Below are 22,264 nucleotides of genomic sequence, written 5' to 3'. Positions count from 1 at the left end.
TCTACTGAGACATTGCTGCACAAGTTGGTGCCCCCCCCCCCCCCTTTTCGTTCGATAGCTTGTTTGTCCCGTCATGAAACACCATCCTCAACCGTTTAGCTACTATCCGCCATTATCAACCTAATACCCTATTGGCGCAGCTCCGCAGATATGGCCTTGGATAATAGAACGGTATCCGAGATGAAATTCCAACGTCTTTGGCCGCTGCCTAGGGTCTAATAAGTACACACACCCACCCCACTTCCTATCTTTCCCGACCGGTCCACATCTGTATCTATCACAACAGATACCCGCTAGATGGGGCCGAATTACAACATCGGCTATTAGCTGTACACCTCGGTCGTGACTATGGCTATGCTTTCAAGCGGATGTTGAGCGCCTCGGCCAATGGCGCTTCTCCGGACCTTCTCAGGAGTTCCCTACGTAGTCCGGCGTTTCTTATAAGCTTAAAGCCGTCTCACCAAAATGGCACTTATGGACATACTGCTAACTATGTGTTGTTAATACTAGCTTTCTACTCTTTCTGTAGCCATCCCCAGAGCTTAAACGGGTCTTGGCCTTGTATCAGTATACGATTTCCTCGCCTCTCTGCTGTCTTGCCTCACGATTGGAATTATGAGCTCCAACACCTTTAAGCAAGCCGCGGAAGCAGCACGAACCAAGACGTCCGCTATGGGCAAACAGGGCTCGGAGGCAGTTTCTGCCGTAGGAAATGACTTCTTACACACCCCCATCATGCGGGCAGCCCTTCCTTTCCTTAACGGCGGTATCTCTGGCATGGTTGCGACCACTGTCATCCAGCCTGTAGATATGATCAAGGTCAGATTACAACTTGCTGGCGAGGGCATTGCTACCGGCCCCAAACCTACTCCGTTATCCATCACGCGGGATATCCTCGCGCAGGGCAAGGCTCTTGACTTATACACCGGTCTATCGGCGGGTCTTCTCCGCCAGGCGGTATATACTACAGCGAGATTGGGCTTCTTCGACACATTACTGAAGAACCTATCAACGCGTGCCAAGGACAAGGGTAGACAGGTTAGCTTTGTTGAGCGAGCGAGCGCTGGACTTGCAGCCGGTGGGATAGCAGCATTTATCGGAAACCCTGCAGATCTCGCTCTCATTCGGATGCAATCAGATGGTCTCAAGCCTATCGCTGAGCGCAAGAACTACAAATCCGTTATCGATGCATTATCGACGATCGTCAAATCCGAAGGCGTCACTGCATTATGGGCCGGTGCGACACCAACGGTAGTACGAGCCATGTCGCTTAACTTAGGTCAACTGGCATTCTTTTCGGAAGCTAAAGCGCAACTCAAGACGCGTACCCAATGGTCTCCTCAATCGCAAACCTTAACAGCCAGCGCTATTGCTGGATTTTTTGCTTCCTTCCTCAGTTTGCCCTTTGACTTCGTGAAGACGAGATTGCAGAAACAGCAGCGTGGTCCCGATGGCAGACTTCCGTACAAGAGCATGACGGACTGCTTCGTCCAGGTCGCCAGACAGGAAGGTCTTACGCGCTTCTACCGTGGATTCGGTACCTACTACGTGCGTATTGCGCCGCATGCGTAAGTTCATCCCACCCCAAATTCGGAACAGGCCGGAATAATGTTTGCTAACGTCACATTGTAGCATGGTGACCTTAATTGTTGTAGATTATCTTGGTTGGTTGACGAAATAATTTGTCAGCCCCGGCTGTTGATTACCCATCTTTTATCATATTTTTTTTTAATTCGCTTATCTATGTAGAAAGCGACCGGGGCGTCCAGCGGTTATCATGGGAAGCATTGCTAATGTCATTTACGGGGGACTGGGGAAAATACCATTCGTACATATTATCATCGCTTTCATATATCTTGTACTTTGCGGAATGCAACCAAATGATTTTTTTTGTACAAGGGGGCAAGAACTATAAGTGACTGACTATATGATATCTATGCTTTACACCGACATACTCCCTACCCTACGGCCCGAATATTTTCGATCCTTATGTAGCCTTCTTGGTGCAAATGATCCAGTGTAAATATCCGCAGGGCCAAAGAAACTGCTCCTTTCCGCTCTTAATCTCCCAGTCGTCGCTGTTGGCACCACAGGTGCGTAATAGGGTCTCAACCTCGTCGGCAGTACGGGTACGTAGGCACGAAATAAGACCGTCGAAGACAAGCACAAAGGGGACGACAGGGATAACGTAAACCCAGAATAAGCGCATGGGTGACCACCAATATAGCAGCGGGGCGATTAGAAGGATAAAGAAGCCGAAGGCGAAGCACGTCAGCAGGCCGGTGGGGGTCCGGTCCTGTAGCTCGAAGATGCTAAGGGGAAACTTGTCAGCACCATCTGTATAAGATAAATATAGAATATATTTAGTTTGGGGCACTACTCACCCGAACCCATCGCTAGTCTCAACCGTGTTCTTTAGGATGGCGCGAGCTAGCTTGTCATCGAAGTGGTGGAATGCCAAGTTGAACAGCCGGAAAATGCCCTTCCCGCCGTTCTTCTCCGTATACCGACGTAGTAGGTCGGTAGGCGCGCTGGCGGCGTCGACGGGGCGCGCGACATACGATAGTCGATCGCTCTTCTTACTGGCGGCTTCCCAGGACTCGACGTGCGGATGCAAATCCGTCAGGACGAAGTCCACCTGGCTGTCCTCTTCCTGGACAGTAGCAGATTGGGCCTTGGGGTTGGCGACCGCCGCGTAGCTCGGCGTGCTATCCGCTGCAGCGCGGCTCTCGCCGTCTACAATGCCGGATTTTGCGGTCGCGGGGACTCGGTGCGTCGCCGCGCGCGCGAGCTGGCTGTTCAAAGCCCGCTCGATAAAAGGCGTAGGACCTCCGGCTCCGGCGCAGAAGTCGATGTAGGTGTGCCGCGAGACGGAACTGCCGAGCACACGTCGCAGGGTCTCGGCTACGATGGTCGCGGGGCTGCTAGGCTGCAGGAACGGGATATGGACGGTCCAGGCGTGCGTTAGGCCGGCCTGGACGTATCCGCGGAGGAAGGGGGGGAACCTATGCGGGTGGAGGTCAGTTTAGGTAGTCAGGTGAGGACATGTCGACGCGGGATGAGGCTGACGACAGCTGTCCCCCTGCCTTGCTATGTAGAAGAGGTGATACGTGGGTGTAGGTGTAGGTTAGACAGCCAAGGGAATCAAGATAGACCTGCAGCAAGCCACGGTGACACGCAGCGGGTGAAGATCTGTTGGATAGGAGTTATCGGCCGATCAATCTGTTGACCCAACGTGCCATGCCGGACGATGACAGCCAATTGATGCTAATTAGGGGAGGCTGGAATCCGGAGCTCCGGTGCTCTAGTGCTTACGGTTCTGGACTGTCTGCTTTGCATTGCATATATGTGCATGTGTACGTGTATGTGTATGAGTGTACTTACCACAGCTGGTCGTCGATCTCCCAGAGATGCAATCGGGGGATCAAAGGGGCTTGGGATGCCATTGTGACGGATTGGATAGGTAGCTATTAGTTCGTGATACAATAGTTAATAGTCAAATCAGAGGCGAGTAAACAGCTTCGTGTCTATGTCTGCGAACCGGCACAGTTGACAATCAAAGCTATCCTAGGTAAATCTGAGTTTTTAACGAGCTTAAGAAAAGGAGCGGGGAGTGGTATGGAGGGTTTCTAGCTCCCCTTACTACTGTCATCATGACAACTTCATGATTTAGCAATTTTGTTGAGTTTCGAGTCGAGTTGAGCTTGGACGCGATAAAATGGTTACAAGGGGGAAGATGGGAGATTGGAGCCAATCACATGTATCGAATAGTAAATACGTACCTATGTAATAGACCAGGGGGGGAAACAACAGGGGCTAGGGAATATCCGTATATTCCGTTGCGTTACTGACGTAAGGCCGAAACGTCGAGACATGGAAAAAGATGCATAGGTTAGGTTAGGTACCTAGGTACATGTGTACCCCCGACAACATGTGATAGAAAATATGTATAACTCTACAATACAAAGCCAATGAGAAGCTTTATGATTAGGTACATATTGGTTTAACCTTTTATATACATACCTCATACCTACGTACATATATGATGGCTTCACGATTCCTCATTTGAAAGATCGTACTATAAGCTTCAAAATACCCAGTTACTAATTAATTTTTCATCTCATGCCCAAATGATAAAATTCAGTCGCTTTACGAATATATCTAGCCCCTTTGATTAGACAAACATCACATGAAGCCACTGCATAGCACACCTACCTACCTATACACCGAGGCTGTTTCTTAGCAATCCACGGTACTTGTTATGGCTCTCCTTGAAGGGTACGGGCTAGCTTGCCTTGGGTTACTTGGGATACTTCTTTGCTATCAATTGACTTTGCGGTCCCCAACTATTCGACGTAATGGGGCCCCCTTAAGGTAAGGCATGTCTCAATACTCTTCCGTAAGGCTACGGCCCAGAGCTTAACCCTCGCAACAGAAAGCCGCCAAACACCCTCCCCATCATAGGCAATGGAATACTCTTTCTTCGGCCGCGCCAGAAGCTATTTTCTTGGTTCGTCAAGTGCGAAAGGCGGTTTGGCAATGAGACGTTCCAAATTGGCGTACCCACCCTACCTCCAGGCGTGGTCCTCAATGATCCCAAGAACTTAGATTATGTCTTCAAGAACGAGGGTATCTTCTCCAAAGGTGACTTCTTCAAGAAGCTCTCTTGGGACTTATTTGGGAACGGAATCATCAATGTTGATGGTGAGCTATGGAAAGCTCAGAGGAAAGCCGGCCTGGCTTTTCTCAACACTTCCAACCTACGAGTCCTGACAGACATTGCGCTACCGCGGTATCTCGGCCGCGCTGTAGAACATCTACAAGTGCAGGCTCGCGCCAGGAAAGTCGTGGACCTGCAATCCGTATTCCACGAGATTACGAGCCAACTTATGGGAAAGATGGCTTATGATATGGAGATGCATGCTGATGATGATTTCACTGTTGCATTTGATTATGCCTCAGGCGCGACTACTGAACGCTTCCAGAACCCTCTGTGGTTCATTAAGGAGCACTTCACCGGTTCTAAGTTCAGGGAAGCACTCCATACAATCCGCACTTTTGGTTACAAGATTGTAGACAGCGCTGCAGATTCAAATATTAAGAAACAGGGTGACCACACACCGGAGCTGACACCTGATAGGCTAGATGAGGTTTCCGGCAGCTTGATACAATCGTTGTTGGAGGTTTTTGGCGATAACCGGGAAATTGTATCTGATTCTGCCTTGAACTATTTATCCGCTGGTAGGGATACTGTTGCCCAAGCACTGACGTGGTGCATATACATCCTTATGCAACACGAGTTCGTCATCGACGAGATTCGGAACGAAGTACGGGCCTTGCTCGACAATACCCCGGGGCCATTACTATCAGATGATAGCAAAGTAAGTGTCAACTCGAGCATTCTTACGCCTTCGTCGCTACCATACACCATGGCAACCTTTTATGAGACACTCCGGCTTTACCCACCAATCCCTTTCGAAATCAAGCAGTGCGAAAAACCAACTACATTACCTGACGGTACTTTTCTCCCGGAAAAGTCGATAGTATTTTGGTGCACCTGGGCCATGAATAGGTCAAGAATTAACTGGGGAGACGACGCGGACTCCTTCAGGCCTGAAAGATGGCTTACGGAGGATGGAAAACTTATCACAAAGAGTGCTGCCGAGTTTCCAGTTTTTAACGGCGGACCGCGATTATGTCTCGGAAAGCGAATGGCAGAACTATTAGCTGCCCAGGTCATTCCAACAATGGTGTTGATGTTCGACTTCACGCCAGCCTATGGAGGCGAAAGAGTTAGCAAGAGTAGTCTCACATTGCCGATGAAAGGCGGATTGCCGTGTCTTGTAAAGTCTAAAGCGCTTGGTTAGAAGTAAACAATTATATCGCAGACAATTGTATATCTACCAGCTAGCTAGCTATCCGACCCCAGCTTATAATTATCAGGGTTTTTAATCGGCCGAGCATTCTCATTCAATGCGTATAATAGTAGTGACAGGCGCTAGCAAGCTTGAGTATACGCTCCTAGCATGTGAATACTGCTTCAGCTATTTCCTATCTATGATATAGATTTAACCCCACCCGCCCCTTTTCTCGATTTCAGTACCCTATTTCGTTACTCTTGCGTCTCGTTCTTGAATCTTCCGTCGGGGAATTATCGTAACGACAGCTTCTCCTCGCAAGGACCTCAGAATGAAGACTCTCAGGCCTCTTACCTCAACTGCCAAGTGCCGTAAATTCCTTTAGGGGATATCAACTATTAAAAACATCATAGCTCTAGAAACCTTCAAAGGTCAGTTCAAGCCGGCTAGGAAGATTCATACTTCCTAGGTGTATAGGGAGCTGGTCTTTTAATATCATTATCGATCGATTAGGTAGGAATGCTTTCTCGTTAATAGAACATGTCCAATCTTCGTCATACTTCACCTCACTATAATACATAATACGTCTTGCCAAGACAATCCCTCCGATATCGTAAACACTTGGATCCGAGCTGTTTGTTGGGCCTAGTTATTCTATCTAGCTATGCAATGGTTGAGAAAGCATTGGTAGGTCAATACTTTAGCTATCTATTGCCTCCCCTAAGTTCCGATATACCATTTGAACAACCAAGTACAACTTAGGTTTACACTTTGAAGACGGTCAAGCATATTAAGAGGTCAGTGGGATTTGTCTGTCGTTCAGGTCCACAATAGTGAGGATTCGTATTGCCAATTGCTCCGGAACGACTCTGCTAGACACTCTATAGAAATTGTATTAGGCGAGAGGCGAGTTCTTTCGCAATGGCCAACTGAATTTTAAAGTTGGGATTAAGTTCAGAACAATTCCTTAGTTCGAGCATAGACAGCCATCAGAAAGACAAAGAGTCTTATACAGTACCTATATACGGGAGGGACCAAGAAAGATTCTTCATCGTGCTTAGGGTTATCAGTGGCTCGGAAGCCTTAAATCAAGTTTTGCATCACGACATACTTTCCCGCTAAAAGCTTTGACATCGTGTAGTCTCTAGTAGTAGTGTTTTCGGAGATGCCAACTTTTACTATATAAGCATCCCCTGTTCTTCCTAGTTTCCTAGAAAAGACCATTCAGACACACAAGCTATCAAGTTAGAAACCAAGGCTCTTGGCTCGACCTTATTCACATCAAACTCCAATCCAGACACAGCACTTCCATCTAAGCAGAGATATCCCTACAACCAGCAATCTCGACAAGATGGTTAAGAAGGTTACACTCCCTCGTACGCTTGGGTGCGTAAAAAAACACATAGAGATCAGTATGAACGAGATAAACAAGCGACTAGACCGCCTCAGGGAGACACGCAGTACAGATCGCAACCAGTTTTGGCATCTATTCAATATACTTGGACTTCTTGAGACTGTTAGAGACGAAAGCAACCAGGATATAACCGAAACTTATGCTGCTGCTATACCGCCTGACGACACACGTCCTGATCAAATACAGCCGCTAAATACAATGATACAAAGCGTACGGGCACAAGAAATCCAAGAGGAGCAGAAGCAGAAGAAGGAAGAGTACTTCGATCCAGTCCGCCGTCCCGTCCTTGCACAACTCCAGCGACAACGATCGTGCACACGGCTTGATTTCGTGTAAACGGGGCATATAAGGAGAGTGGGAGTAGAGGGCAGAGGCAGGGTTTTCATTGAGGGCGGCACAATAAATATCCAACCCATAAGCCAACCTAAATTGTTTTGGGCTATAGGATTCCCGGTTGTTCGGTTAGCAGGGAACGTCAACTGGGAAATGAAATTATAACGCCATGTACCCAACGCATTGACTTTCTTAGCCGTGGCTAACTACCTATTATGAATTACCTCCCGTGAAATAAGGTTTTGCTTTTGATAGTGAATATGGCAAAGTAGTACTCTTAGTTCCTCAATATAATTTAGCCCCTAAACCTTTGTTGAGTATGACAGAACTTAATCTTCTATGATAACTTTATATCAATGTTTACCCATCACGACCTGGCAAGGCACAGTATAGGCATTGGGTGGATTTCGTATTCATATGCAATGTTAAGCAACAAAGAGATGGTATTTGAGATTCAAAGGTATAACATTCAGCATACCTAGGTGCCTAAGGTCATTCTAGTAGATATATGTTCAAACGGGAGAGTAGGATTAGTACCTTATATAGTAAATACTCGCTGCCAGCCCCTTTTTAAAAGTTCGCTACCAACTCCTAAACAAATCAACATCCATAATTCTTCTCGCCTTTGTTTCTTTTTTATTCTCTGCTATCCTTCTGCGTGCTACGCTACAATGAAGCAGGGAGTGCTTGGCTACAATATTGTGCAAGAGACTATCGACATAGATGCATGCAACATGACATAAATCCAGCCTTCATCAGTGTGTACACTTAGAACATGCCCCTTGAATAGTTAGTTAAGCGTTTATTTAAGGAGCCTACAATGTAAATCAGACAGCTCCCACCTTGAACCTTGGATCGTCTTGCCGTTGTACTCTTAGATCACATCACCGTATAGCTGAGCGTTGTTAGGCCCCCAGACCACTATGTGATCTAGTGTAAAGGGCCTCCAGTTATCTTGTATTAACAATTCAGTCCTAGTTCGCCCCAACATTGCCTGTGCCCCGGCAGCAGAGATGCGTTCTCGCTTGTTTGCTCTCCGTATAGCAGTATTCATAGAATCTTCAAAGTACTATTGTCTTTAGCTACGGTTTATAGTTAGCAACTATAAGTCCACGCGTTACTCACAACCGCTTAAATCTAGATACTCCGTAATAGTAAATGAAACTATGACCCTAAAGCTCGCCGTCGTCTTTAAAGGGGGCTGGCATTTTGTAGACTCAACCTTTTCCCGCATATCGCATAAAGACGCGACTAAAGGGGTCAGGAATAGTACTTGACATCTGTAGCACGACTAGCCATCCCTTCTCGCCCTTTGCTAAGACGTGATTACTCACTGATGACCATTGCGGAAGGACCCCGTTCAACAACAGCCCCGGGCACCCGCTTATTTCGGCCTTGACAATGCCGCTGCCTTGACTTCCGAGTCCCTAACCCACCCCCGGCCGCATTACTCGGCTTCCATCGACGACAACGACGTGCCCATTGAAACCTGCTCGCCTTCCCCGAAAGTGACTTACAGGGCAATTTGAATTTCCTTCTGATGACTCTTCCTACTCCTCCAAACCTTCCAATATAAATCTGCCAACATCCACCCCACGAGGCAGACTCTACCTTTCCGCATTCTTCTCGCCACAAGACAATATTCCTCCCTTCTTCAATACTTCAACAATCACATTGAAGTTTCTTTCCCGCGAACAATCTTCTGCCTTATTTTCTGAATTCTATCCAAGAACCCCCTACATCTAAAAAAGATGGAGTCCAAATTTCTCGAGCTCGTCACCTTCGTCAAGCAGGTCATCCTGTTTTCGATCGCGTTACTCGTTGGCCATGCAGCGCTCGTCGCCGCTGTTATGAAGAGACAATGGCTTCTCCGTGCCGTTCAGAAAGTTGCCCCCGAGTTCCATTTTCAATACCGCCCCGTCATTTACGGTCTGGAGTTGATCACCGTCTGGTGGTGCTGGGTCCTCGTCAAGTATGTCAGTCTAGCCCTATTCGTGAATGTTGCGATGCTACTTGCGATCAAGAACGGCCTCTTCTACGAATCACTCGAAGTCTATGTCTTCGTTGTGTTGATCGCTAGTATCGGCTACCTCCTCTCCTTGATCTCAAACAGCGCGCGCATCGAGGCAATGCTGATAACCGAGAGCAACGACGCGGCCGTAAGTAACTCGCTTTTTTTCCCCTTTCCCCCTTTTCTAAGATCTTTCCCTCTTGCTAACATGTTATCTCAAATAGCACCGATACAGATGGGACCGAACCCGCCTCCACTATGCCGGGCGCAACTGGCCTCAGAACGCCATATTGAAGAAGATCCTCCTCGTAGCCGACTGGGTCCATCAATGGAACAACGGAGTCCTAGATCGCGTCATGGCTCATGAACTTCAGTACCCTCGACGTTACAACCCGGATCCAGAATCGTGGCCTCAACAAGACCTCGCGTTCCTCGATGAATCGGCGAACCACAGCCGAGATATTTACCTTATCCCAAGAGGTGGATTTTAAGTATTTGCCCCCAGAAACCTACTGGCAGTTATACGACGATGGAGTTCAGCAGTATGTTTCCCCTATAACCCGAGATATTACCCAGCATTACTAATAATAAGTTCTCAGGTTGCCGACAAACACTCAGCCTAAAGATTGGGCATGGTACTCTGAGCACGGATTACGAGAACATAACACGACGAAGATGAGCGGAAGGGTTTGCAGCTATTAGTACTAGTTGCCGTGTTTATTGCTTTAGCTTACCATGCTATCGAGTCTCGTATGTCAATTTTTTCGTTACGAAGGAGCCTAGGGCGGGCAATAATGTATCTAGTCCTTATAGCAAACCCATCTTTTTCCCACAAGGGAATAGAGATAGGTAACAGTGAGGAAGGGGACGTTCTTGTTTCTTAGTAAGTTATGCAGACTCGTCTCTCATAGAGGCGCTTTCGGAATGCTGATTGCTTCTTCTTCTACTCGAGTCCTTAAACAATAAACGTAACTAAACTTTCGTAATAAATGTCCTGTAGGGTAATTGCTGCCCACCTCTCGTTCTTCGATTATTGAGGCTCTCCTCGGGCATTACTATAACTTACTTTGGCCTATTCATATTGGTTACACGGCCTTAGTTGATAATCACCTGTTATGTTTTATTGCCATTCCTCACCCTTTTGCTCAAACTATTATTAGACAGGTTCAATAACATGGTACGGATTACAATAACATGAAACTAAAACCCTTTCAGCTGTGTATAGAAACTGCCTCACAAAATTAACCCACTCAACTCTAGAATAGAATGGTAAAATTACAAGCTAGCTAACCTAGTGAAAATACAAAAATCGCAAAACCAAAAAGTCGACGTGGGCCTGATTCGAACAGACGCTCCCGAAGGAACAAGATTTCTAGTCTTGCGCATTAGACCACTCTGCCACCACGCCTTATTGGCTATTAAGGCTGTTATGCGTACTTATATAGCACGGTCCTTGGAGGGAGACGCTAGCAAATTGTGATCTTGTCGCCCAGATGATTGGTCGAAGTATCTCCCGTAAGTGGATCCTACAGCCATCTGTCCTGCATTTCTTGGTTGAGATCCGGATAACTATTAGGTTAGAAAACTATTAGAAAAGGTAACACTGCAATGTGCTGAGTTGAAGAAATACGTAGTAGTTCGCTATCCATAATGACTCTTCAAAACCCATAGTTACTATAAGGTAGAACCTCAATGCGAAAAAGCACCTGGTTAACTTCTATTCACCCTGTAAAGTCCAAAGCCTAAACCTGCCAAGTGAATACATGCAGTACTGGATGTTAACATGTTATTTTTGGATATGTTAGGTACCTAGGTACCTACATAGGTATTTTCGCATATAATCCATACTTAGCCTACATTATATCAACTCTTTCCCAAGTACTCTCGAGTCTTAGCACCTTAGAGCACTTCCTAAACCATGGAGTGAATAACATAGCATCATCATAAACTAGTTCCTTATTCCCCAGCCAAGTATCACCTCTCATCCTGACCCAAACCTCTCCTTCGCAATCCTCTTTAACACTTCCATCGTATCGTCCTCCTTGCGTCTATATTCCTTAACTCTATACTCCCTCTCTGCAGCCTTAATCCTAGCCTCTTCTTCTCTCCGGACCTCTCGCTCCGTCTTCCGCCTCTCGGCCACCGCCTTCAGGCGCTTGTACTCGGCAATCGAGTCCCCGCCACCCATGAGCTCTGCTTCGCCGACCTCCGCGCCGCCCCCGGGCGACTTGTCCCGGAACCCGCGCATCTTCTCGTTGACCTCGCGTTTCTTCTCTAGCTGCCGCTCCCGCGTCCCGGGTTCTGCTCGCGGGACTAGTTCTTCGAGGCGCGCACGTTGCTCGGTGCGATCGGCTTTTCGTGCTAGACGGAGGTCGGAGACATGCTGGGTGCGCTCCTCTTCTGCGTTCTCGCGCCGCAAGTCTAAATCTTGCCGATTGGGTATACCTGGGCCGTGTCGCGTAGAGCGGGTGGCATCGGAATGATCGCGGGTGTAGTTTTGCGTAGGAGCTGCCCCAGGTAAAGTCGGACCATACTCATCGTCGTCTTCATCTTCGTTTTCCTCCCCTCCGGAGAGTATCGAGCCATTACCCCCATCAAGTCTCTCGGTATTCTGTTCGCTCAGCCTCGACGACGGCGATATCACGGAGGCTATCCTATCTTCCCTCACAAGCTGTATACCAGCGCCAGTGCCAGCGCCAGCACCAGCTTTCTTCGCTTCGGAAAGCGTCTCAGGACTATACCAACCCTCAGCCAGGTCCCCACGGTTCCACTTGCTGACAAAGCTCTTCCAGCGGCCCTTAACCTCCCTCTCGTCCAGCGCTGCGATGTCCTTGCGCTTCTGCACCTCGAGGTATTGCGCAAACAGAGGCTTGAAGTTTTTAAAATCGGAACGGACTAGAGGCCTCGCGCCTAATGGGAGCTCGCTTTGGGTGCGGATAGGAGAGGTCGAAGAGTGGCGATGCTTATGACGACGGTGATTATCAGGTGTATGATGGCGCCGTCGTGCTGAGGACGTCGAAGGTGAGCGCTCGAATGAGGTAGATTTGGTACGATGTTCCCCTCTCCCTTCTCTCAATGATGAGGTATTCGGTCGTAATACGGAATCACGCCGTCTAGAATGCCGATGGTCATCATATCGGTGCTCGTGTCTACTTCCACCCCCCCTCTCATAATCGTCGTGTCTTTGCTTGACACGTTTTACGTCATCTAGGTTGTGCTCATCTTCCCCACGCGTTCGCTTAGGATTCGAATGACGTCGGTGGTCTCCCAATCCGCCGTCTCGGTAGCCGCTAGCATCAGCCATTAACGATAGCAGCCGCACGGAGGTAAATTGGACGATCAAGTAGGATTCATATGCGTCCGAAGCCGCAGTAGAGTGACCCCTGTTGGTACTGTTCTTCGTTGGAGGACATTGTACGTTCCAGTATGTTGGATGTTGTACGAGGAGAACAGGCTAACCTAATGATATGTAGTAAGCTGGGGGATTGGCCCACTGCAGGTGGCTTATTTCTAGCAAGGTACCTCTAATAAGGTACCACCCGTCGGGCATTATGACACTTACATAAGCAAAAATGTCCATCAAGGTTCTCACGCATCTCGTACTAAATTACGAAAGTACGAAAGTATAATAGAGTTAATTATTTCCTGGTAAAACTGTAGCATCCAACTTACCTTCGTACTGATGCCGATTCATCACAAGTAATGAAAAACAGGCATTTAATACAATAATCATATTGTACGAAACTGTGTCGCTGCGCTATGTAGTAGAGCATACCTATGTATCTCAGGACACCTAACCGAAATAAAGACGGGAAAAATCCACAAACAAGTCGGCCAAGCTCCGACCCATATGCATATGGCCGTTTTCTATCAATCATCAATCCATATCTCCTAAATTACGTATCGAACATCTGTCACACCGCAAACCCTGTGCGTAAATATGCGCCGAGTCTTACTCGTCACGTTTTACAAGGTCTTATATAAAGTCCCCAGATACGCAGCAGGTGAGTCGGTTGAACGCCGACTCGTACAAAGCCGGTGTAGGACGTAGACAGTCTGGGCTTAGATTCTATTCGCTAAACCACAATCCAGACCCCGTCATCTCGGAAGACGCCAGGATAGCCGATTGGGGCTCATCGACGACAGAAAACCCCCCGCTAGGTGGGGGTATGCCAACAGATAAACGCTCGCTAATTCATCGAGTGAATATCGACCGCTTGATCCTCCAAATTCAGCCGAATTCGCTATCGCAAAGTCCGCATAGTTCATGTTCATCGCTATCAATAGTTCGTAACAATCCCCATACTCTCTTCTCCGAACTGTCGTTCCCGTATATCATATATTTCACGTTTCCTTCCTGTTCCCTTAAATATATACGTCCCTGACTTCCTAGATATATACGTTCGAATGCTTTGTTCTCGTGGGCTTCATCCATCATCCTTGGGGATATTAGTTAATCTATCGCATTGTCGCTTCCGCCAAAGGCATCGTGTAGTTGGACGCCAATCCATACGCCGGAGAAATAACCATGATCCCCCCTCTCCTTTAGTTCGGGGTCTTATCCTGAGACCCTCCGTGCATCTTTGCGTCTAGTGGGTCTTGGTGAATCATACAATTAACACACGCGCAGTCATCGCCACATCCGCAATTCCCGTGACCGTAATCAACGAAGATAAATTCGCTGGCCGATAGATTTAGATCGTTCGCGCCTGGCGACTCCGTGTCGGCTGGGCTGTGCGTCGGTGGTGGTGATGCTTCGCCTACCGCTAGCGGCGGGTCCGGTATTGAATTGCCCGTATCAATCTTCCCGTTCACGGGCTCTTCCTGGAAATCCATGGCATCGCGAATATACTGGCACGTTGCTTGGTTGTACGGGTGGGCAGGACATCCAAGGCAGTCGCATCCAGGACCACAGTGGCATACGTGACTCGTATAGGAACCGGGGGCACCTCCAGTTGGGTCGACCTGAGGCAAAAGATTTGCTACTAACTGCTCCCATTGACATTGCTGTAGCGGGAAATGGTACGTCCCAAATGGGACCTGGTCTGAGTATAGGGCTGGTTGGAAGTGGCCCATCGGATATATTTGTTGTTCAGTCGACACTTGCGGCGGAAAATGCGCTGTCATAGAGCCGTTGCCCGTGGGGATCTGGGGTATATAGCCCACCATATTCGAGGACTGCTGAGGTCCGGCGTGAGGTTGGCTCTGGAATTGAATGTGGGCTGGTATCTGTGGAGGTTGTTGTACCCTCTGAGAACAGCAGCTTCCGGTTTGTTCCAAGGGTGGTTCTTGCGAAGAATCTCCAGTGCTGGAAGTCGGCGTGTGGTAGGGCGAGCTGGATGCACCAGATGTCATCGTCTCTGAACTAACCGTTGAAATATTCGACCGGTCTGGAACTCCGTTTCGGGAAGATTGTGTTGGCGGTATATTCGACAAGCCGTTGTTTAGGGCAAATAGAGAGGAGTCTAGTGGCCTGTCTAGACGAGAAGCTATCTGCGGATAGGAGGGATACTGGTGAGTACCATTTTGCAAAGGCGGGAGGTAATTCGTATATTCAGCGGAGGAAGTGATAACGTTTGCGGGAGATGCCGGTAAGACACTACTCGCGCCAATCAAGTTCAAGCTGTTAGAGTTCATGCGCTGTAGAGCGGAGGCGGAAGCATCAGTAGATTGTTTTCGGCTTGGCTTTGTTGTCGGCTTCTGAATTCGAAATGACGCTTGTTTCGTAGGCGATAGCGGTGGATTGTCCGATGGCTCTGCCTTGACGATGGCCGGCGTGCTGTTAGTCTTACTAGGCGGACTACCACCACATCGACATGAGCCTCCTTTAGGGAGCGCAGCCGTTACATTCCTACATTGGCACGACTTGCCCGGCGGATGAGGACAAGTGCTCAGCGGCCGACCCGGCTTTCGCACAGGTAACAGCATACGATCCCCCAAATGCGCGCATTTTGTCGATCGATGCCCTCGTATACATGGCTCACTACAGATAGGAGAAGCAGTCAGTGGGTGAAAACAGCCAAGACTATGGTGACTTCTGCGAGAACCATTCGTTATACAAATTCCCAGCGTCAAATGAAGATGGGTTGCTAGGAGAGGCGCCCCAAACTTAGAGTGACAACATGCAACCATCCGAGACTCCTCATGGAACACTACACAAAGACAAACAGCAGAAGATTATTTTTTACTCACCAAGCCATCTTTTGTCCATTAATAATGGGCATCTTCCGTAGCGTCGCGCGGCGGTGCCGGCGCAACAGAAGCTCGAAAGTATGCTGGACAAGAAACGTTATAGATCATGTAAGAATTATCGACAGTCCCAGAAATGATCCGTTCCAACTTTACTTCAGAGAAATTGATGTCCAATGTGTTAGTCGGAAGCGAGGCACATAAGGACCCTTCTCATCGAGGTTGTCGCGCGGCAGGTAACGGTTCTTCTGGGTCGTACTTGGAAAGGTAGGTTGACCACTGTGGCATGAGGTGAAAGTAGCTGGCGTCGTGGAACTCGAGGCTTCGAGAAAATCGAGATGAGCTAGAGCGAACGACGCCTAAGGTCCCACAGGGGCCTTGAACAAATAAACTCGAGGCCTAGATCGTTATAGAGGTGGAGATGTGGTATAATAGATATATCAATAAGAGGTAGGGTCTTAAAAGCTGCGAGGGTGAACGAATGAAGTGTAATATGTCCGGTAGAGCGTCGTCGACCAATATGGCCGGTATGAGTTGAATACCGAGGCAGAGTAATACAAGTTGGGAATATGACGGCAGTCACTCAACAATGGAAGCCTAGGGTCGGCACCTCGGGGTTCCGTTACAGGTTATGAATATCGGGCGGTGGATGAAGGGTCCACGGTAAGACGATCCGGCGTAAGTAACGACTAATACTCTAACAAGAGACACCGGAAGGACAGAGACAATTTGGAATCTTATGACCGATAAGGAAGAATGATTATCCAGGGGATGAGGAGGGGAAGAGGTTGTCTCTGGTCTGATTCCCACATGTAACGTCTCCAGCCAACAACGTTACCAAAGTAGGTAAGAGGTAAGACTGTGGTTCGAGGCTGATGACAAGACAGATCGAATACAAGAAGCCTGTACCCGGGGAAAGTCTCGGTCCTATGGTCTAGATGGCCTAGATGGCGGTAAGAAAGGGGATTTATGACCGGGATCCAGGTTTATATGTAGATGTCAATGTTTTCCAAGGGTCATCAGGGCGGTTATAGTTGTCTGAAATCCGAGAACCGAGAAAGGCTTCTGTTTCAATGATGGTTGTGTGTTGGTAGTAGGCGGTTTAATGTTGCTTTCTATATAATACCGGTAAACTGTATGTGAACTATATGTAACCTGTTAGAGATATTGTACCTCTTGGAGCTCAACGGGATCGGTTTTCGTCTTGTAGGCTGAGGCAGAACCAGAACCACCAAGTTGACCAAGCCGTTTCCCAGTAAAGCATACCTAAGGGTCCCACCACAAGGAGATAGTCGGTTTAGACCATAATAGACCACAAAAATATCTACCTAAATATGGTCTGAACTCTCTAGGAAATGGTCAAAGGGTCAAAGGGTATTAGCAAAAGTGAAAGATGATTGGGATGGTGACTGTCGTGTTGTCTGTGGGGGTATCCCAAAACGAGCAAGTTTTGATTGGCTGCTTGGCCCAAATGGTGCTGACTTCGAGTTAGATCCTTCACTTTCCCTTTCCTCTTGAACAGGGATTATGCTACTACATGTATGTAAGTACATAAAGTATATATGTACTGCAAGTACCCAACTTATGTACTGCAGAACGCGCTAATCGGGGGGGACGGGAGCATTAAAAGGGTCCTGCAGAAGATGCGTATCATCTACATCCAATGACACCGTCAATACCTAGGTAACCATAGAATCAATTTTATGGAGGGGCTGAAAGGGGAGGTAGGAGGGGCAGAAGGGGGCTCGCAGTTAAGAAAACATGAAGTTTGTGGTTTTGGGAAACGTGGGGCTAAAAATCGAAAGCACGTACCTTTTATTACAGTATAAGAAAAAAAAGGATACGTCATTTGGTCACATATCGGTTTTTCTTCTTCCTCAAGCTTGCTTACAAGGCATTTTCGGCACTTGCTATTGATATCTACCTAGGCAGGTACAATATGGAATATGGGCTTATGACAGCATGAACGATAAAATGCTATAAGAGTCAACCACTTTCCTATTCCGGTATGTCCCCAGCATCAAAAGCACCAACCTTATTATGTGCCTAAAATCTAAAATGCAATGCGGAACTTTGGGGGGGCTCTCGAGTTGACGGCAAGTGCCTTACGTATATTACTTGCTTATAAGTACAAGTACATAGGTAAGGTAGGTAGGTATGTAATCAAAGATGCGGCTCTTGGAGAACAAAAACATATATATGGTATCTATCTATCTTAAACCTACCTAATTCATCTTCAATTGCTTCAATTCCGATTACCTTTCAAAGAAAAAAAGAGTTCGCCAGATCCATAGCGCGAGAAGTAATATTCAGTAATTATCTAAAAAGACCAAATAAATATTATCAACCTGAACCTCGTGAGGCACGCATAATACATCGTGTCATTGGTTATTGGTTACTATTATCTATGCAAATATTTCCAACGCTTACCTTAGGTACTCATATATCACGGCGTAAGCCCCATCGCAACGAGTTATAGCAAGCAGTTATGTATTGTACTTACACTCAGACCAGTTACATGGTATAAGCCAGCATACGAGGTAAAACACCAAACTAAATGTACGCCATAAAGGGGACTCAAACATATACATGGGTAGCACCAACGTATAGTATCATTGTCATTATAATCATTGATATTATTATTACAAGTGCCTAATGTATTCGGGAAGGAATAGAACGACACATGTACAACATGCGCCTCTAATTCTGTAGATCTATGTAATATGAAAACTCGGATATCAAATGATAGTCCCGCGACGCCAAGTGACATCTAACCTCGATCAGATTCGAGATTCGAGATTCGATACCGCCGGGATGGATAACCAAACCCTAATTTTATTGAGCTCCGGGATAATTCCAATTGGCCCATCTATATGGCATCTCGAGTGCTTCCACCTCCAGGATTTATAATTACCCTAGACCTATTTGAGAAAATCATCATAGCTACCTTACTGGCTAGCCATTGGCGACATCGCTATTTCCCAAGTATCAAGGTAGATATCATGCTCGAGTTATACCTTTGCTAGCAAACTAAAATCTGTCGAGTTTATTGCTTCCCTCGCACAACGTCTCGTCCCGGTTCGCCGGTAGGATCTACTCTTAACCCCCCCCCCCCCCCCCCGGGTCACTCTTAGAGAGATGATATCAATCACTTTAGGTCAACACATGTATCAATGCAGAACCAAATATACACGTACTGTCTCACGAAGTTGCCCCTAATACCTGGTTCACCATCTGGCTGGCCAATGACGCCCATACACCACGCCTTCAAGTCTTGTAAATACGAAACATCTATTACACAAGAAGGCGTGCCCCTCTGACTGCTTAAACCACTCTGCGTGTAGCTAGTGAATCGTAGAGGTCTGCTAAGAATTTCTGGCGGCCTGGATATGTTGGTATCCCGACTGCACAAGCGTCATCATCACGGCACATAGCCATTGGTATTTTTAGTGAGCTTCAAGTACGAGATAAAGCCATCAACAGACCCTGCTTATCAGTCACTCTATATTTGATAAAGACAACCGCATTCAAATATAAAGCACGGTCTAGGTCCGACTCTCCTAACGCGGGACCTATGTTTGCACAGGTAAGGTTTGATTTTGTTGATAGCCCTGGTTCGTTGTCAATGGTGTATGAATGGGATTGACTCCGTGCCTTGCGCTGCCAGATCATTTTCCATTGTCAGAGTTATCAGAGTCTGCAAACATATCGACGGCTCTCATACGCCTCCTGGACTGGGCCCTAGCAGATTGCTCCTTGGACAAGCTACTTGAGCCGGCCTTTTCAGTATCTTCAGCATCTTTTCCTTCGCCGCTTTGACTGCCCTTGTCCGCCGTTTTGCCAACCGAGTTATCTCGTTCCGCATCTTTCGTTTCGCTTTCGTCCATGGGTTCTCCATCTTCACTATCATCCATTGGAACGCCATCGATGTCGGTATCCAGGTCCGCCTCGTCCATTGACATATGCTCATCCATCGCTTCACCATCCACGTCGTCAATATCCATCTTAGCGGCCTCGTTATCATATCGCACTTCCCCAGTTGCAAGTAGAGGCACGAATCCTTTCCCTTCGATTTGTGTCGTAGCCAAACTACCGGCTTCCACAGTTTTCCATTTGCCTTTCCTAGCGGTCTCATCAACCTGCTCCTCCTTCTTCGCACTCGGGGGATTTTCAAATGTCTCATTGAAGAACTGTTGGCTCTCGTGCGGAAACGCGCACCATCCTTCCCACAAACCTAATACTAGCTTCACACTTCGTTTCCATTTATCTGCTCTCAGACGACCCCAATTGAGGCGTTCTGCTGTAAGGCCCAAAATCTCAAAGACGTTGTTATTTTTAAAAGATACCTCGAAGAGCTGGCGGTACCTCCAGGCATGCCGAACCCCGCTCGTAGCGGATGACGAGAGAATATCGCTCACGACATACAACCCAATAAGACTGGCAGCACTTGTATCCTGGGTTTCGTTTAGCTTTGCATTTGCGTCGTCGGGAAAGGGTGTCGAGTTGAGCGACTCTCCGTGGTCTTCTCCATTTTTACTAGGTTTACCACGCTCTGGGTTTGCCAAAGTTAACGCAAATGGCTTGGTGATGTTGGCCACGATCATGTTTACAATCTCGTCTGCGCCTCTGCTTGCATGGGTAATGGCAAAAGTTGTCACCCTGGCAATGTCGCCCTTTCGAATCTTTGACAATGTCGTCGGGAGACGAGCTAGCAAATGCGTCAATCTTGTTTTGTCGAGTGGGTTCAAGTAAGTATTTTCGTTATCGCCACCATCCACCGGTTTGTGCCCTTCGTCCTCATAGTCTTCTTCGTCAGAAGAGTTGTACTCCGAGTCTGATACGAACTCGTCGATAGCAGTAGCGTATTCGTAGGGAAGATCCTTTTCAGGTACCCTCCAAGCATGGCTACCTTCGAATAGCGGTATGTATTTCCCCTGTCGGCCGACCTTGGCTTGGCCGCCTGTGATCACCTCCCAGAGTCGCCACCGATACCAGACTCCACCTTCACTGCGTGCATCCCAGAGCCAGGCCCATTTCTCTTCTTTTTGTACATCGGGCCGCGACATCAAAAGGGCCTCAAACTCTGGGCCATGATCTAACACAGATTCAACGACTTTATGAATTAGTTGGAGTTGTTTGATATCTTTCGGCGCTTGCACTGGGACGTGGAAGATAGTTCGACTGATTGGTCCTCCTCCTGAACTATAAGACGTTGGGGGGGCAAACCCGCGGTGAAACCCACCCGGATGATGAGAATTACTATCATTAGCTTGCGGGACCGGCTTTGCGCCGAAGGCATGAGAGGTAGACGAAGATGTGAGACTCGACGGAGCCATGGCGGATACCACAGCAGACGATAGATGCCTGTGTAGCGACAGATAGAAACCGTAACCGAGATATCGATTCTGTAGAGAACTGACCGTCGCGTCGATATCTGTAGCGGGGGTTTCCTTAGACAGCGTAACAATAGCGGCTATTGATTTTCTCTCTGTGCTTCCTACAGTGGGGGGTAGGATCTTCACATGCTCTACAGTTAAGCTCGGCGGCATAAGAGCTTTTATCACTGCAAGAGATGTCCCCGGTGGAAGATTCGCTAGGCGGAGCGTGGGCTTCGCTATAGCCTTTTGCTCGGCCAAATCCCTCGATCTCGTGTCGCCTTCGTCATCGCTCGCGTTAAAAACTTTGGAAATAACCTTAGGTCGTGGAACATGGCCACCGTCGCTATCGTCATCGTTGTGGAATCCAAGCCGACCCCGTGTATCATCCGCAGCTCTCCTATTGAATCCCTGTTGATAGTTGTCGAGCCTCCTCTTGCTACCAAAGGACGTCGGAGGGGGGCCCAAAGATCCAGGGCCACTCTTCAAGCCTGGCCCACCGCCAAAATATCTCTTTGGCGGTACTGGCCTACCACCTTCGCGACCGGGAGGACCTCCTTGAGGTCGAGCACCAAACGCAAGTGGTGGACGGGAAGTAGGGCCTGTATTGTCATCCTCGTCATCGTCGTGATCGAAACTCTTAACAAAACTCTCGTATACTGCAGCGGTCTCAGCAGCTTCTCTCTTACGTTTGGCCTCGGCATCAGCTTTCTGCTTCTCGAACGCGGATTGCTTCGACGGCTTCTGGAGTTTCGCCTCGACGTCAGGAAAGTCGGTAAGTTTCTTAGAAGACATTATCGGTAAATCGGTTAGAGTAGTATTACGTAGGATGTCGCATTTTGTGAATAGTTTGCTTTTGCATTGGCTGGTTAGTAGATGAATGGTGGTTTGCGCTGGAGATTTAGAGAAACATTGAAGGTTGATGAGAATTGAAGATAATGGGGATGGGTACAGAAGTATTCTGTACCCTCTCACATGCCTACATACAATGTACATGTATGTATGTCTCCCTTGGTTACACATACATAACCTTAACCTTACATAGGTAGGTAGGCACTTACATAATACTTGCATATGTACCTAA

At 47.8% G+C, this 22,264-nt stretch overlaps 7 protein-coding genes and 1 non-coding gene across 8 annotated transcripts; 3 read left to right on the top strand and 5 right to left on the bottom strand.

The window, feature by feature from the left end:
* Window positions 1-615: 615 nt before the first annotated feature.
* F4813DRAFT_385074 (mitochondrial carrier) lies at window positions 616-1,681 on the top strand (the record flags this gene model as incomplete). Its single annotated transcript, XM_049246194.1, has 2 exons — window positions 616-1,568; window positions 1,633-1,681. 2 exons carry the CDS (start codon window positions 616-618, stop codon window positions 1,679-1,681), a joined length of 1,002 nt encoding a protein of 333 aa, XP_049104326.1.
* Window positions 1,682-1,896: 215 nt separating this feature from the next.
* Window positions 1,897-3,757, bottom strand: F4813DRAFT_344271 (uncharacterized protein). The gene is made up of 3 exons (XM_049241645.1): window positions 3,385-3,757; window positions 2,385-3,005; window positions 1,897-2,312 (listed from the first exon to the last, which is right to left on the bottom strand). The coding sequence occupies exons 1-3, from the start codon at window positions 3,444-3,446 to the stop codon at window positions 1,988-1,990; spliced, it is 1,008 nt and encodes a 335-aa protein (XP_049104325.1). The 5' UTR covers window positions 3,447-3,757; the 3' UTR covers window positions 1,897-1,987.
* A 217-nt stretch (window positions 3,758-3,974) lies between these two features.
* F4813DRAFT_344269 (cytochrome P450) lies at window positions 3,975-5,945 on the top strand. The gene is made up of 2 exons (XM_049241644.1): window positions 3,975-4,374; window positions 4,436-5,945. Exons 1-2 carry the CDS (start codon window positions 4,262-4,264, stop codon window positions 5,865-5,867), a joined length of 1,545 nt encoding a protein of 514 aa, XP_049104324.1. The 5' UTR covers window positions 3,975-4,261; the 3' UTR covers window positions 5,868-5,945.
* A 3,411-nt stretch (window positions 5,946-9,356) lies between these two features.
* Window positions 9,357-10,107, top strand: F4813DRAFT_385070 (uncharacterized protein; the record flags this gene model as incomplete). The annotated part of the gene is made up of 2 exons (XM_049246193.1): window positions 9,357-9,764; window positions 9,841-10,107. The coding sequence occupies 2 exons, from the start codon at window positions 9,357-9,359 to the stop codon at window positions 10,105-10,107; spliced, it is 675 nt and encodes a 224-aa protein (XP_049104323.1).
* A 779-nt stretch (window positions 10,108-10,886) lies between these two features.
* On the bottom strand, window positions 10,887-13,459 carry F4813DRAFT_106245 (uncharacterized protein). The gene is made up of 2 exons (XM_049238441.1): window positions 13,289-13,459; window positions 10,887-13,075 (listed from the first exon to the last, which is right to left on the bottom strand). The coding sequence occupies exon 2, from the start codon at window positions 12,918-12,920 to the stop codon at window positions 11,598-11,600; it is 1,323 nt and encodes a 440-aa protein (XP_049104322.1). The 5' UTR covers window positions 12,921-13,075; window positions 13,289-13,459; the 3' UTR covers window positions 10,887-11,597.
* F4813DRAFT_t10 lies at window positions 10,943-11,024 on the bottom strand. Its single transcript has one exon. It is a non-coding gene; the product is annotated as a tRNA-Ser (tRNA).
* Window positions 13,460-14,161: 702 nt separating the features above from the next.
* F4813DRAFT_385068 (uncharacterized protein) lies at window positions 14,162-15,566 on the bottom strand (the record flags this gene model as incomplete). Its single annotated transcript, XM_049246192.1, has 2 exons — window positions 14,162-15,416; window positions 15,472-15,566. 2 exons carry the CDS (start codon window positions 15,564-15,566, stop codon window positions 14,162-14,164), a joined length of 1,350 nt encoding a protein of 449 aa, XP_049104321.1.
* A 3,357-nt stretch (window positions 15,567-18,923) lies between these two features.
* Window positions 18,924-22,127, bottom strand: F4813DRAFT_344260 (uncharacterized protein). Its single transcript, XM_049241643.1, has one exon. The coding sequence runs from the start codon at window positions 21,973-21,975 to the stop codon at window positions 19,474-19,476; it is 2,502 nt and encodes an 833-aa protein (XP_049104320.1). The 5' UTR covers window positions 21,976-22,127; the 3' UTR covers window positions 18,924-19,473.
* Window positions 22,128-22,264: the final 137 nt, after the last annotated feature.

This window comes from Daldinia decipiens (genome assembly GCF_022478715.1).
Source record: "Daldinia decipiens strain CBS 113046 unplaced genomic scaffold F4813scaffold_2, whole genome shotgun sequence".
Classification (NCBI taxonomy): Eukaryota; Fungi; Ascomycota; class Sordariomycetes; order Xylariales; family Hypoxylaceae; genus Daldinia; species Daldinia decipiens.
Note: the sequence above shows the minus strand (reverse complement) of the source record. Positions and strands in the feature narration are given on the sequence as shown.

Coding starts and splice junctions, on each gene's coding strand:
- F4813DRAFT_344271 (XM_049241645.1), bottom strand. CDS start 3,446: ATGGCATCCCAAGCCCCTTTGATCCCCCGATTGCATCTCTGGGAGATC. Junction 3,006..3,384: donor GAGATCGACGACCAGCTGTG/GTAAGTACACTC, acceptor CCACCCGCATAG/GTTCCCCCCCTTCCTCCGCG. Junction 2,313..2,384: donor GAGACTAGCGATGGGTTCGG/GTGAGTAGTGCC, acceptor GTTTCCCCTTAG/CATCTTCGAGCTACAGGACC.
- F4813DRAFT_344269 (XM_049241644.1), top strand. CDS start 4,262: ATGGCTCTCCTTGAAGGGTACGGGCTAGCTTGCCTTGGGTTACTTGGG. Junction 4,375..4,435: donor CGTAATGGGGCCCCCTTAAG/GTAAGGCATGTC, acceptor CCCTCGCAACAG/AAAGCCGCCAAACACCCTCC.
- F4813DRAFT_106245 (XM_049238441.1), bottom strand. CDS start 12,920: ATGGCTGATGCTAGCGGCTACCGAGACGGCGGATTGGGAGACCACCGA.
- F4813DRAFT_344260 (XM_049241643.1), bottom strand. CDS start 21,975: ATGTCTTCTAAGAAACTTACCGACTTTCCTGACGTCGAGGCGAAACTC.